Source organism: Salvelinus namaycush, chromosome 29 (assembly GCF_016432855.1).
Source record: "Salvelinus namaycush isolate Seneca chromosome 29, SaNama_1.0, whole genome shotgun sequence".
In the NCBI taxonomy this organism is placed as follows: Eukaryota; Metazoa; Chordata; class Actinopteri; order Salmoniformes; family Salmonidae; genus Salvelinus; species Salvelinus namaycush.
In genome coordinates this window covers 24,844,271-24,860,179 of record NC_052335.1, presented here as the reverse complement: position 1 = coordinate 24,860,179, position 15,909 = coordinate 24,844,271, and the positions used below count along the sequence as shown (strand labels likewise).

The 15,909-nt window shown below is 46.1% G+C and overlaps 1 protein-coding gene across 4 annotated transcripts in view; it reads right to left on the bottom strand.

Moving 5' to 3' along the window:
• LOC120024542 (ephrin type-A receptor 7-like) overlaps window positions 1-15,909 on the bottom strand; it is a 109,389-nt gene that overhangs the window by 68,669 nt on the left and 24,811 nt on the right. For all 4 annotated transcript variants that reach the window (XM_038968821.1, XM_038968822.1, XM_038968823.1 and 1 more), the window contains exon 4: window positions 3,928-4,083. In XM_038968821.1, the coding sequence (XP_038824749.1) occupies window positions 3,928-4,083 (156 nt within the window). The remainder of the gene's footprint in view (window positions 1-3,927; window positions 4,084-15,909) is intronic.

The window sequence follows — 15,909 nt, the reverse complement described above, 5'->3', positions numbered from 1 at the left end:
CCCTCTCTCACCACCTCCTACCAGTGAAGTTTCATTTCCCTCTCTCACCCCCTCCTCCCGGTGAAGTTTCATTTCCCTCTCTCACCCCCTCCTCCTGGTGAAGTTTCATTTCCCTCTCTCACCCCCTCCTCCCGGTGAAGTTTCCTTTCCCTCTCTCACCCCTCCTCCCAGTGAAGTTTCATTTCCCTCTCACCCCCTCCTCCTGGTGAAGTTTCATTTCCCTCTCTCACCCCTCCTCCCGGTGAAGTTTCATTTCCCTCTCACCCCCTCCTCCTGGTGAAGTTTCATTTCCCTCTCACCCCCTCCTCCTGGTGAAGTTTCATTTCCCTCTCTCACCCCTCCTCCCAGTGAAGTTTCATTTCCCTCTCACCCCCTCCTCCTGGTGAAGTTTCCTTTCCCTCTCTCACCCCTCCTCCCAGTGAAGTTTCATTTCCCTCACCCCCTCCTCCTGGTGAAGTTTCATTTCCCTCTCTCACCCCCTCCTCCCGGTGAAGTTTCCTTTCCCTCTCTCACCCCCTCCTCCAGGTGAAGTTTCATTTCACGGATTAGCCTTCCATAGCCCTCACAGTCTGAGATGTCTCAGTCACATGCTAGCTTCTTCCTGCCAACGCGGCATTGTGTTGTGTACGTGTGTGTGTGTGCGCATATGTGTGTGTCAGCACACACGTACGTGTGTGTGTGCGTGCGTGTGAGTGTGTGCATGTGTGTCCTGCCACCTCCTTCTCATAGCGTAATACAGCTATTTCTCCAGAGACAGGGTGAACCTGTGATATTGCTGATGAATAACCGCCTCTGACAGCACGTTCTCACTCCCCCAATGTGTCAACAGAATCTAATGGATGTTTCTCAACTGAATTATATTGCATAAATCAAGATGGCTGACTATTTTGGTTAATAGCAGTTAGTTGATAATTAGGTCATCATCCTGAGCCTGTCGCTGGTCTGTTTAGAGTTGAGTTAGTCAGAGGGCTTAGGAGAAAATAATCCTGTGCTTCTCTGGTGTGAGAGAAAGCTGCGCTGGGAGAGAGAAGTGCTCCAGGCTGTCTCAGCCCTCCACTGCCCTACAGATGTACAATCTTAATTTGATCACCCTGTTGCAGGAAAACTTTCCTGAAATGCAGGAAATGTAACATTTTGGAGTTTAAAAAGACTTCTGAAGGTTGTAATTTCCATTTAGAAATGTCAGACTTGATTTTACCTTAAATAAAATGTATCAACCCCTACCAAAATTAAAATCCACATAATAATTTACATTTCCTGTTTCTGCAAAATGATTTTCCTGCTTTAGCAAACTGGCTCAAATGAAAATCCTACATCTGCATTAGCTCACTAATTGGAGGGATGGAAGGAGAAAGGGGAGGCTGGTATTCAAATCAGCCAAGCACTAATCCTTAATCTACAAACACGTGTCATGACCTTTGACCTGGGTGATTAAAACTTGGCTGAGTGAAGCCATGCAGAAGAGAGGGAGGCTGTGATAGGAGGAGAGGAGTGGGGCTCTTACATTTCACTGGCACCCAACCATCCCCTAGCAACTACAGGCAGGAATCAGAATGGACTCTCCCTCTGTGAGATGTCAACTTGTTGAGGTGGCAAATTTGAGTGGGACGGGGGGCGAGAGGAGCTGGGGGGAAGGAAGAGGGAGATGGGGAAGAGGGGCTGGAGGGGGGAAGGGGAAGATGGGGGAGAGGGGCTGGAGGGGAGGACGGGGGGAGATGGCTGATCACAACTGCCATTTTCAGATGCTACTACCACCAGCACTATTCACAGCTGTCACATGATTGATGCCCACTCCCCAACCAGTCAACAGCTTCAAGTCTTTGCCCCAGCTTCTGCTTGGAAAAATGTTCGCAGCATTCCTGCAGTGTCACCCCCATACAGTTCTCATTATCTCTTGGCTTTGCATAAAAATGGAGTGAGAAAATATTGTAAAAAGATTATCATACAATGTTTTTTTCCCTTCTCTCCAAACATGCAATATTTGCAACAATTATAATGCAAAATATATTGTTTGACTAGTGTCCTAATTTTATTCTGCGTGGCTTTTTGCCTCTTGCAGTGAATTACCTCCCATCATGTTGTATCTTTATATTCCCCTTCGTCCAATCTTCATCTTAGATGTCTAATCCATCTGCTGCAGAGATCTATCTGTTTGTGCAGAGCCTAACATAAGGGAGGTTTACAAGCGCCCATTTCAAAATATGTCAATCAAGCTGTTTACTCAAGCAATGTAAATTCGCTTTCGTTTACTATTGCACCCCAGACCATACAAGACCCCACAAAGAAAATGTCCACGAACATTGATGTGTTCACAATAACTTCATCCAGCAGTAATTTACATATGCAGGTATAAAAGCATTGTTAACCTTCTATATTGGTTGAATGGGAAGAATTAAACTTTACTTAATATTGGTCATTTTGAACACAATGAATATTTTTCTATGTTGTATAAACCTAGACATAGTGAATCTGTGAAATAGAGAGCTGAATCCCCTGTTTCTTCCAAAGTGATTCTTCACAGCAGAACAGGCAAAGGGCATCAAAAAATAACAAACCATATGTGTTCTGCTCTTGGTCAATGTAAGAGGGAATTGCAGAGCAGTAAAGTGAGTATTTTCATCTTCAGGCATAAAAGCAGCAGGACGGCCCTGGTGGAGAGTGGTTACCGTGGAAATGTGGCCTTTTTTTCTACCAGTTTTTGATTGGAGAAGGTAAGAGGTGGGAAGGGATAGGTACCAGGCAACAATTAGGTCAAATTGCATACAGTGTGTCCTGTCCTTGTTTCAAGTCAATGACTGTATTAAGACTGGCCAGAACAAACACGGGAAGAGCTCAACAGAGAGAGAGATACCATCCTGATTCCTGGGAATGGTTGGGGGGCAGTGAAATGTAAGAGAGAGAGAGAGAGAGAGAGAGAGAGAGAGAGAGAGAGAGAGAGAGAGAGAGAGAGAGAGAGAGAGAGAGAGAGAGAGAGAGAGAGAGAGAGAGAGAGAGAGAGAGAGAGAGAGAGAGAGAGAGAGAGAGAGAGAGAGAGAGAGAGAGAGAGAGAGAGAGAGAGAGAGAGAGAGAGAGAGAGAGAGAGAGAGAGAGAGAGAGAGAGAGAGAGAGAGAGAGAAGAGGGAGACGCTGGAATAACTCACTAATGATAAATCAGCCTGTCAGACTTACAGAAGAAGTCCACTTTTCCACCTCACCTTATTAGGCCAGTCTTGTACCACCCTGCCCACGCTACTGTTCCTTTAAATGAAGACTAATTTCATTGTCGCCCTATCTCTCCCCGTTCTCTATCTCTCTCTCTCGCTCCCTCTTCCTCTCCCTCTACATCTACATTTATATCTACCTCTCTTTCTCTATCTGTCCTCCTCTTCTCCCTCTCTCTCTCAATCTCTGTGTAGACTGTCATTGGTTTGAGGGGGGTGGCCTTGTAAAAACACCCCTTGGCTCTCCTGAATCAACCTGTTTGGGAGCAACAGGAGTGGATTTGGGAGCAAATGAACCCCGCCCTGTAAAATGAATCCCCTGGCCTGTGTAAACAAGTCATCAATGCTTGTCACATAATTGCAACATTGGCCAGGACAAATGGAGATACAGGGTGCTGCCAGGGCTACTGCTGCTGACTGTAATTGCAATGTTTTAGACGGGAAATGGCAAATTAGCTACCAGCTAGGGGGGGGGGGGGGACAGACACCCAGGCCCATTAACATCATTCTAAAGACATATTGGGAAGCATATGCAGGGCTCTGGTATGGAGTCTGAAGTGGATTTTCACCAGACTTCTCCAGATTGAACATTCTCAGGGTGGGCAGTAAGGATCTGAAAGGGGTGCGAGATTGTTTGTACGTGTGCGAGGATGTGTTAATGGGGGCATAAATGCAGACTCTACTACAGGTCCTTCCTTCATTTACTTAGCAACACTCCAGTACTTACTTGTGCAGGCCACAGAGGGTGGGTCTGAGTGTGCCCGGTAGTAGCCGTCCTCACAGTCGCAGCGCCACAAGCCCTCCCGGTCATTGTAGCTGTGTGCTGGGCAGCGCGAACACTGCAGGTCCTGGGACGAGGACTTGTAGAACCCACGGCCACATGCTATGACCAGGAGAAGAGGGAAAGGGAGTAGAGAGAGAGAGAGAGAAAAAAAAACTTTAGTTCACACTTGAATTCCCATAAAAGAGAAAGGGCATGATGGAACAGAGCATTACACATGTGCTCACATCACAGAACAGCTGGTGTTTGGATCAACCTGCCCCTCTGGCTTCATCAACAAGCTTAACAAGCTCTACTTAAAAACACATCACAAATATCACCATGGCAAAGCCTGCACTGCATGGGGAAAAATCACTGCTTATTAACCAGAGGAAAAATCTGGCTATATTTGGTCCATTTTGTATCCTTTAGTCACTTGAAGTTCCTCTGTGTCACTAAGGACTTAAAATGGTCCAATCACACAGACACAGTCGTGAAGAAGGGGTGACATCGCTTCTTCCCCTTCAGGAGGTTGAAAAGGTTTGGCATGGGCCCTCAAATCCTCAAAAAGTTCTACAGCTGCACCATTGAGAGGATCTTGACTGGCTGCATAACTGCTTGGTATGGCAACAGCACCGCCCTCGATCACATGGTGCTACAGAGGGTGGTGCGGAAAGCCCAGTACATCACTAGGGCCGAGCTCCCTGCCATTTGAAAAAAAGGCCTGGAAAATCGTCAAAGACTCCAACCACCCAAGCCATAGACTCTTCTCTCTGCTTCCGCATGGCAAGTGGTACCGGTGCATCAAGTCTGACACCAACAGGCTCCTGAACAGCTTCTATACCCAAGCCATAAGACTAAATAGATAACAGAATGGCTACACTGACTATCTGAGTTGACCCTAGTATTGTATTTAAATTTTTGTCTCCATGCACACTCACAGGACTCTACACACTTACGCACACTGACACTCCAACAGACACATAACATACACACGCATTTATAGACTCTACACACACATACACACACACACAGTAATAATTTACTCTGCTGCTACTCAGTTTATCATATATCCTGATGCCCAGTCCCCTTACCCCTACACATATCTACCTCCATCACTCCAGTATCCCTGCACATTGTAAATATGGTATTGGAACTGACCCTTTATGTAGCTTCTTACTTTATCATGTTCTTCTTATTTTCATTTCTTGTGTGTTTTTGTTCTACCTTGTTATTTTTAGTATTATATTGTTATTGATTACTGCATTGTTGGGTTTAGAGCTAGCAAAAAAAGCATTTTACAGTGCTTGTTCACCTGACATAAAAAAAACTTGAAACTTGAAATAAATAAGGGTTTTTTGCTAATCAAAGCCCAGTCTGAGAGAGAATGTTGTCCTACAGTGCTCCGTGGGGTGCTACCATAGAACACAGACAAGGTTGTAGAAATCCTAAATGGATTATTTTACTGTAATGTTTCACCTTCAAAAGAAAGAGGTGAGATGAATAGGCTTGTCCACCAGGGATAGGAGACAGTGAATAATTCACTATCGTTCACATGGTTGTTTGTGTGGGTCCTTTGACATGTCTCAATGACAATTCATTAATTCAGCCGCTGATTCAATCTATCCACATGAGCATCTTGAATTATCACAGATCATTGTTTTATGCTTTGGGCCACAAACTAAATCGTGAGGGGACAAAAAAGGGCATACTTCCAGACAAAATCCAGCGATAATAACCGTTTTTTTTTAGCAAAGAAACAATTCCAGTATAATGAATAAAATGATTCATACAGAGGGCTTTGTGAATCACATTATCCAAATTCACTTTTAAGCATTACAGGCTGACTACACCGCTCGCGTCACATGAGCGATCGCTGCAAAATAAATTTAGACATACATGTAATTCAATTATTGCATCCACACCGCTCGCGTGCGCCAACGAGCGTCTGCGTTGCCAAGGGCTAAAATAGAAGTCAGTTCTATTTCTGACGCAGATCTCGCTGCAAGTCCTGCCTCTCAAATCTCCTCATTGGTTTATAGAAGCAGCTACCCACGTGCCATCTCCTCATTGGTTATACCCGCGTGGGTGACTGAAAGACGAACGAGGTCAGTGCCGGTAATGCACCTAATTTATGAAAGTTGCCAATCGCAATATAAAGTCAAGAGAAGAAAAAGCCTGGAAGAAGGAGAGATGACTAGAAACGATTCGGTTAACCGTTTAATGTGTGGATTAATTGGTGGAGTAGAGGACCTTGTGCATTTCAGGTAAAATAACAACTCAATGTTTATATCCCATGACAAAATAGCTAGCAACAGCAAGATAGCTAAATAGGACAAATTAGCTAGCACGTGCAAGCTAGCTAGCTAAATTGCCATAAATGTTTAATGCTTTTCGACCTGTCCCCAAATTAATATAATTGGTTCAGAGTTTGTTTTGATATTTTAACCTGCGTGTCGTGATCGTGTTTGGTGTGGGTGGACAAAATACATTTATGCACGATGGCACACGCGCACAGGCGGTTTGGGTTCCATGTTAGTGAATAGGGAAATTTTGGGTTTGGCTTTTTTTGTCTCAACACTTTAAGTCTGCTAATCCACGGTGACCTACTGTTGGTGTAAAATCCTTTGCTAAGCCTTCTGGCCACATGATTTCTATTCCAATCTGCAAGGAGTCTATACGCCTGTAAATAGCTCTGCATACAAACTAGCAAATTATATTTAAAAATAATAGTTGTTCAATTTTTCATGAGCTGCTGAGGAAATGGGCAAAGGTTTTCATGCCGATATTTCCCATTTCAGATCTCCGTTGCACTGTTTTTTCAAGCGTTCAAAATCTTTGGCCGTACTTCTGTGACAGATCTAAAATAGAGAGGATAAGGGAACCCAGGTTTCCTCATTCTAACACCGCCTCTGCGCCTGGAGGAGAGCGAGGGACGGGGTATCCCCATTTCAGCAACATAAAAGCCCTGTCACTCTCTATTTATCTCACCAGCCTCGTGAAACAAGACATTTTTCGGAGAGAGGGTGGGAAAATACATGATTTTAGCTCTAACATTACTTTAGCTGAGATAGCTAGTAATTGAAAACAGGGTTTTAAGGCTGTGAGAGAGGTGCCTTTGGTTGGAGTTGTGTGCTGCCTGCCGAAACATATTACTCACACATATTCTAATTTACCAATCTACCATAACATTAGACTTTAAGTGCAAACAATGTACCTGCGCAAAGACACACACATAATGCGCTATACCATTCTCTGATAAGACTATGTAAATATTCACATGTTGGCCCGTGTCTGTGATCACACAGAGCAGTCCATTTGAGGCAAGTTAAAGATTGGCCAATGGTGCTGTTTGAAAGGCTGCTTTCTCCTCTCGTCTCTCACCACGCATGGCTGTTTCAACACTCTGATAAGCCACTGTGTCTGTTTACCTTTAGGTTTGAGTAGTGGTGCTCCGCTAAGTGGCCAGCAGTGTGGAGGGGAGGCCCAGCTGAGCCCAGGGCTGCCTGGCTACCAGGGTCCCAGGCTGAGCCTTCACGTCGCTAGCTAGCAGGCCCAGATTAGTGCCATCTCAGCCACTGGAACCACAGGGCTTTCAAAAGTAAATAGTACTCCAATTTAAAGTTTCCATGAAAAAACACTTTATTTTCCTTTTTTTGTCATCAGGGCCCCTGTGTTTATCAACGTGTCTGACCGGCTTTGGCATCCGGAAATGTTTACAGAAGCAACAAGGCGGCAAATTAGGGCCTCAAATCCAACAGCTATGTGACATGGGTAACCATTTTCTGGGCTCGCCCTGCCTCTCCCTCTCCAGCACTCTCTCACAGTGCACTGAGTGACATGCACAAACACAGCCATCCTAGAGCCTGCATTCCAGTCCCAGCAGCACAGACGCTTTTGGCCAGTCCCTGTTCCTGGCATCATCAGCTGAAAACACACTCTTTAATGGAGATGTTGAAGCATTAGGTAAAACAGGGTGATAGTTTTTCCCCCCTCATTTTTCCCTTGCAGCAACATATTTCTTTGGGGGGAAAAAACACGTCACTGTATAATTACCCTGGGTTTAATCTCTAGTGCTTGTCTGTAATATCAGGACAAACCCGGCCCGCCTCTCATACAGTATTTGAGAACTTCACTGACAGAAGTGTCACACTGACAGGGAAACACATTAGAACACCGTACACGTCCATCTCCTGACTCACAATAATCCATTGCATTTTACATTGACGCCGAATCCAACCGACAAACTCATACGTGGGGGAAATGTCTGTTTTTGTGACACCCGCCCTACTCTACCACGCAGATAAAGGCTAGGTTAACAGGCTGTGCTTGTTGACACAGACGGTGGGTTAAAAAACATGGAGCAGGAGCTGGGACAGACAACACAGGCCTTATTTACACTACACTGTGAAATTAGCCGGTCTTTAGAGAACAGGGCTGAGGTTGAAAATACAAGTCTGACATTCCACCAGGCTCCTTAGCGAGGGGCAACAGACAGCATCTGTAATTTACTTTACAGTGGTCAAACGCTTTCATTCAGCGATGGGGGGAAAAAACTGTCTGCAGTCAGCATTTTATACACTGTACTGATAGAACAGGAAAGGCCTCACTCTGGGGCTAGGAGCACAGTTAGGGAGGAATGACTCCCTATACTGAGGACGTCTCAATCACTCTCCACATCACTCTCCACATTGAGGGGCCACGAGAGGATGAAACAACAAGCCGTTATCTCCAACAGACACACACTAAGAAATTAAATTCCCTAATTTTTCAAGATACTGCTTTGTCTGTTTCCTCCGAGCTCGGCTTCTTAACATTCTTCAATTCCATCCAGACGCTCTCTATGTTTGGCAATTGAATGGCAATCTGGGTAAAGGACACAGAGGCAGAAAGAGGAAAGAGGATGGATGAGATTCTCATCCTGTGTTGACATTTTGTGACAGGCTGACATATCGCTTCCTGTGGCCTTACCAGATGATAATTATTCCTAATGTTTCGGCGTGACGCAATGGCACTTGGGCTGTTTTTCCTTCGGTTAATCTTCCACTTAGATTGACAGATCGCATTTCATAAAGGGCCCATTGCCTTCTAGCTAGTTTTACCATTCCAGAAAAGCAACGGTTTTACCTCACTTTTATAGTCGTGAAATAGGGAAACAAAACTCTCCGCTTCCCTATTAACCCTCACATCTAAACGGGCTAGTTTTCCATATCAACTACTGAGGACAGATGGGACTTCAGGGACTAAACAGGCTAGTTTTCCATATCAACTACTGAGGACAGAGGGGACTTCAGGGATTAGACAGGTATGTTCTCCATATCAACTACTGAGGACAGAGGGGACTTCAGGTTCTAAACAGGCTAGTTCTCCCTATCAACTACTGAAGACAGAGGGGACTTCAGGGTCTAAACAGGCTAGTTCTCCATATCAACTACTGAGGTCAGAGGGGACTTCAGGGATTAGACAGGTATGTTCTCCATATCAACTACTGAGGACAGAGGGGACTTCAGGTTCTAAACAGGCTAGTTCTCCCTATCAACTACTGAAGACAGAGGGGACTTCAGGGTCTAAACAGGCTAGTTCTCCATATCAACTACTGAGGACAGAGGAGACTTCAGGGTCTAAACAGGCTAGTTCTCCCTATCAACTACTGAAGACAGAGGGGACTTCAGGGTCTAAACAGGCTAGTTCTCCATATCAACTACTGAGGACAGAGGGGACTTCAGGGTCTAAACAGGCTAGTTCCCCCTATCAACTACTGAGGACAGATGGGACTTCAGGGACTAAACAGGCTAGTTCTCCCTATCAACTACTGAGGACAGAGGAGACTTCAGGGTCTAAACAGGCTAGTTCTCCATATCAACTACTGAGGACAGATGGGACTTCAGGGTCTAAACAGGCTAGTTCTCCATATCAACTACTGAGGACAGAGGGGACTTCAGGGTCTAAACAGGCTAGTTCCCCCTATCAACTACTGAGGACAGATGGGACTTCAGGGACTAAACAGGCTAGTTCTCCATATCAACTACTGAGGACAGAGGAGACTTCAGGGTTTAAACAGGCTAGTTCTCCATACCAACTACTGAGGACAGATGGGACTTCAGGGTCTAAACAGGCTAGTTCTCCCTATCAACGACTGAGGACAGAGGGGACTTCAGGGTCTAAACAGGCTAGTTCCCCCTATCAACTACTGAGGACAGATGGGACTTCAGGGACTAAACAGGCTAGTTCTCCATATCAACTACTGAGGACAGAGGAGACTTCAGGGTCTAAACAGGCTAGTTCCCCCTATCAACTACTGAGGACAGAGGAGACTTCAGGGTCTAAACAGGCTAGTTCTCCATATCAACTACTGAGGACAGAGGAGACTTCAGGGTCTAAACAGGCTAGGTCCCCTTATCAACTGCAGAGGACAGAGGGGACTTCAGGGTCTAAACAGGCTAGTTCTCCATATCAACTACTGAGGTCAGAGGGGACTTCAGGGTCTAAACAGGCTAGTTCTCCCTATCAACTACTGAGGACAGAGGAGACTTCAGGGTCTAAACAGGCTAGTTCTCCCTATCAACTACTGAGGACAAGAGGGGACTTCAGGGTCTAAACAGGCTAGTTCTCCCTATCAACTACTGAGGACAGATGAGACTTCAGGGTCTAAACAGGCTAGTTCTCCCTATCAACTACTGAGGACAGAGGAGACTTCAGGGTCTAAACAGGCTAGTTCTCCATATCAACTACTGAGGACAGAGGAGACTTCAGGGTCTAAACAGGCTAGTTCTCCCAATTACCTACTGAGAACAGAGGGGACTTCAGGGTCTAAACAGGCTAGTTCTCCCTATCAACTACTGAGGACAGAGGAGACTTCAGGGTCTAAACAGGCTAGTTCTCCATATCAACTACTGAGGACAGAGGAGACTTCAGGGTCTAAACAGGCTAGTTCTCCCAATTACCTACTGAGAACAGAGGGGACTTCAGGGTCTAAACAGGCTAGTTCTCCATATCAACTACTGAGGTCAGAGGGGACAGAGGGGTCTAAACAGGCTAGTTCTCCCTATCAACTGCAGAGGACAGAGGGGACAGAGGGGTCTAAACAGTCTAGTTCTCCCTATCAACTACTGAGGACAGGTGAGAATTCAGGGTCTAAACAGGCTAGTTCTCCATATCAAATACTGAGGACAGAGGGGACTTCAGGGTCTAAACAGGCTAGTTCTCCACATCAACTACTGAGGACAGAGGAGACTTCAGGGTCTAAACAGGCTAGTTCTCCATATCAACTACTGAGAACAGAGGAGACTTCAGGGTCTAAACAGGCTAGTTCTCCATATCAACTACTGAGAACAGAGGAGACTTCAGGGTTTAAACAGCCTAGTTCTCCCTATCAACTACTGAGAACAGAGGAGACTTCAGGGTTTAAACAGGCTAGTTTTCCCTATCAACTACTGAGGACAGAGGGGACTTCAGGGTCTAAACAGGCTAGTTCCCCCTATCAACTACTGAGGACAGATGGGACTTCAGGGTCTAAACAGGCTAGTTCTCCCTATCAACGACTGAGGACAGAGGGGACTTCAGGGACTAAACAGGCAAGTTCTCCCTATCAACTACTGAGGACAGAGGAGACTTCAGGGTCTAAACAGGCTAGTTCTCCCTATCAACTACTGAGGACAAGAGGGGACTTCAGGGTCTAAACAGGCTAGTTCTCCATATCAACTATTGAGGACAGATGAGACTTCAGGGTCTAAACAGGCTAGTTCTCCCTATCAACTACTGAGGACAGATGAGACTTCAGGGTCTAAACAGGCTAGTTCTCCCTATCAACTACTGAGGACAGAGGAGACTTCAGGGTCTAAACAGGCTAGTTCTCCATAACAACTACTGAGGACAGAGGAGACTTCAGGGTCTAAACAGGCTAGTTCTCCCAATTACCTACTGAGAACAGAGGGGACTTCAGGGTCTAAACAGGCTAGTTCTCCCTATCAACTACTGAGGACAGAGGAGACTTCAGGGTCTAAACAGGCTAGTTCTCCATATCAACTACTGAGGACAGAGGAGACTTCAGGGTCTAAACAGGCTAGTTCTCCCTATCAACTACTGAGGACAGAGGAGACTTCAGGGTCTAAACAGGCTAGTTCTCCATATCAACTACTGAGAACAGAGGGGACTTCAGGGTCTAAACAGGCTAGTTCTCCCTATCAACTACTGAGGACAGAGGAGACTTCAGGGTCTAAACAGGCTAGTTCTCCCAATTACCTACTGAGAACAGAGGGGACTTCAGGGTCTAAACAGGCTAGTTCTCCATATCAACTACTGAGGTCAGAGGGGACTTCAGGGACAAAACAGGCTAGTTCTCCCTATCAACTACTGAGGTCAGAGGGGACTTCAGGGACTAAACAGGCTAGTTCCCCCTATCAACTGCAGAGGACAGAGGGGACAGAGGGGTCTAAACAGGCTAGTTCTCCCTATCAACTACTGAGGACAGGTGAGACTTCAGGGTCTAAACAGGCTAGTTCTCCATATCAAATACTGAGGACAGAGGGGACTTCAGGGTCTAAACAGGCTAGTTCTCCACATCAACTACTGAGGACAGAGGAGACTTCAGGGTCTAAACAGGCTAGTTCTCCCTATCAACGACTGAGGACAGATGGGACTTCAGGGTCTAAACAGGCTAGTTCTCCATATCAACTACTGAGAACAGAGGAGACTTCAGGGTCTAAACAGGCTAGTTCTCCATATCAACTACTGAGAACAGAGGAGACTTCAGGGTTTAAACAGGCTAGTTCTCCATATCAACTACTGAGAACAGAGGAGACTTCAGGGTTTAAACAGGCTAGTTCTCCCTATCACCTACTGAGGACAGAGGGGACTTCAGGGTCTAAACAGGCTAAATCTCCCTATCACCTACTGAGGACAGAGGGGACTTCAGGGTCTAAACAGGCTAGTTCTCCATATCAACTACTGAGGACAGAGGAGACTTCAGGGTCTAAACAGGCTAGTTCTCCCAATTACCTACTGAGAACAGAGGGGACTTCAGGGTCTAAACAGGCTAGTTCTCCATATCAACTGCAGAGGACAGAGGGGACAGAGGGGTCTAAACAGGCTAGTTCTCCCTATCAACTGCAGAGGACAGAGGGGACAGAGGGGTCTAAACAGTCTAGTTCTCCCTATCAACTACTGAGGACAGGTGAGAATTCAGGGTCTAAACAGGCTAGTTCTCCATATCAAATACTGAGGACAGAGGGGACTTCAGGGTCTAAACAGGCTAGTTCTCCACATCAACTACTGAGGAAAGAGGAGACTTCAGGGTCTAAACAGGCTAGTTCTCCATATCAACTACTGAGAACAGAGGAGACTTCAGGGTCTAAACAGGCTAGTTCTCCATATCAACTACTGAGAACAGAGGAGACTTCAGGGTTTAAACAGCCTAGTTCTCCCTATCAACTACTGAGAACAGAGGAGACTTCAGGGTTTAAACAGGCTAGTTTTCCCTATCAACTACTGAGGACAGAGGGGACTTCAGGGTCTAAACAGGCTAGTTCCCCCTATCAACTACTGAGGACAGATGGGACTTCAGGGTCTAAACAGGCTAGTTCTCCCTATCAACGACTGAGGACAGAGGGGACTTCAGGGACTAAACAGGCAAGTTCTCCCTATCAACTACTGAGGACAGAGGAGACTTCAGGGTCTAAACAGGCTAGTTCTCCCTATCAACTACTGAGGACAAGAGGGGACTTCAGGGTCTAAACAGGCTAGTTCTCCATATCAACTATTGAGGACAGATGAGACTTCAGGGTCTAAACAGGCTAGTTCTCCCTATCAACTACTGAGGACAGATGAGACTTCAGGGTCTAAACAGGCTAGTTCTCCCTATCAACTACTGAGGACAGAGGAGACTTCAGGGTCTAAACAGGCTAGTTCTCCATAACAACTACTGAGGACAGAGGAGACTTCAGGGTCTAAACAGGCTAGTTCTCCCAATTACCTACTGAGAACAGAGGGGACTTCAGGGTCTAAACAGGCTAGTTCTCCCTATCAACTACTGAGGACAGAGGAGACTTCAGGGTCTAAACAGGCTAGTTCTCCATATCAACTACTGAGGACAGAGGAGACTTCAGGGTCTAAACAGGCTAGTTCTCCCTATCAACTACTGAGGACAGAGGAGACTTCAGGGTCTAAACAGGCTAGTTCTCCATATCAACTACTGAGAACAGAGGGGACTTCAGGGTCTAAACAGGCTAGTTCTCCCTATCAACTACTGAGGACAGAGGAGACTTCAGGGTCTAAACAGGCTAGTTCTCCCAATTACCTACTGAGAACAGAGGGGACTTCAGGGTCTAAACAGGCTAGTTCTCCATATCAACTACTGAGGTCAGAGGGGACTTCGGGGTCTAAACAGGCTAGTTCTCCATATCAACTACTGAGGTCAGAGGGGACTTCAGGGACTAAACAGGCTAGTTCCCCCTATCAACTGCAGAGGTCAGAGGGGACAGAGGGGTCTAAACAGGCTAGTTCTCCCTATCAACTACTGAGGACAGGTGAGACTTCAGGGTCTAAACAGGCTAGTTCTCCATATCAAATACTGAGGACAGAGGGGACTTCAGGGTCTAAACAGGCTAGTTCTCCACATCAACTACTGAGGACAGAGGAGACTTCAGGGTCTAAACAGGCTAGTTCTCCCTATCAACGACTGAGGACAGAGGGGACTTCAGGGTCTAAACAGGCTAGTTCCCCCTATCAACTACTGAGGACAGATGGGACTTCAGGGTCTAAACAGGCTAGTTCTCCATATCAACTACTGAGAACAAAGGAGACTTCAGGGTCTAAACAGGCTAGTTCTCCATATCAACTACTGAGAACAGAGGAGACTTCAGGGTTTAAACAGGCTAGTTCTCCCTATCAACTACTGAGAACAGAGGAGACTTCAGGGTTTAAACAGGCTAGTTTTCCCTATCAACTACTGAGGACAGAGGGGACTTTAGGGTCTAAACAGGCTAAATCTCCCTATCACCTACTGAGGACAGAGGGGACTTCAGGGTCTAAACAGGCTAAATCTCCCTATCACCTACTGAGGACAAAGGGGACTTCAGGGTCTAAACAGGCTAAATCTCCCTATCACCTACTGAGGACAGAGGGGACTTCAGGGTCTAAACAGGCTAAATCTCCCTATCACCTACTGAGGACAGAGGGGACTTCAGGGTCTAAACAGGCTAAATCTCCCTATCACCTACTGAGGACAGAGGGGACTTCAGGGTCTAAACAGGCTAAATCTCCCTATCACCTACTGAGGACAGAGGGGACTTCAGGGTCTAAACAGGCTAAATCTCCCTATCACCTACTGAGGACCGAGGGGACTTCAGGGTCTAAACAGGCTAAATCTCCCTATCACCTACTGAGGACAGAGGAGACTTCAGGGTCTAAACAGGCTAAATCTCCCTATCAAATACTGAGGACAGAGGAGACTTCAGGGTCTAAACAGGCTAGTTCTCCTTATCAACTACTGAGGACAGAGGGGACTTCAGGGTCTAAATAGGCTAGGTCCCCTTATTAACTACTGAGGACAGATTGCACTTCAGGGTTTTATCAGGCTTGTTCTCCCTATCAACTACTGAGGACAAATGAGACTTCAGGTACTAAGCAGGCTAGGTCCCCGTGTCAACTACTGAGGACAGAGGGGACTTCAGGGTTTTATCAGGCTTTTTCTCCCTATCAACTACTGAGGACAGAGGGGACTTCAGGGTCTAAACAGGCTAGGTCCCCCTATCAACTACTGAGGTCAGAAGGGACTTCAGGGTCTGAACAGGCTAGTTCTCCCTATCAACTACTGAGGTCAGAGGGGACAATATTGTCTAAACAGGCTAGTTCTCCCTATTAACTACTGAGGACAGATGGGACTTCAGGGTCTGAACAGGCTAGTTCTCCCTATCAACATCTGAAAACAGTGGAGACTTCAGGGTCTGAACA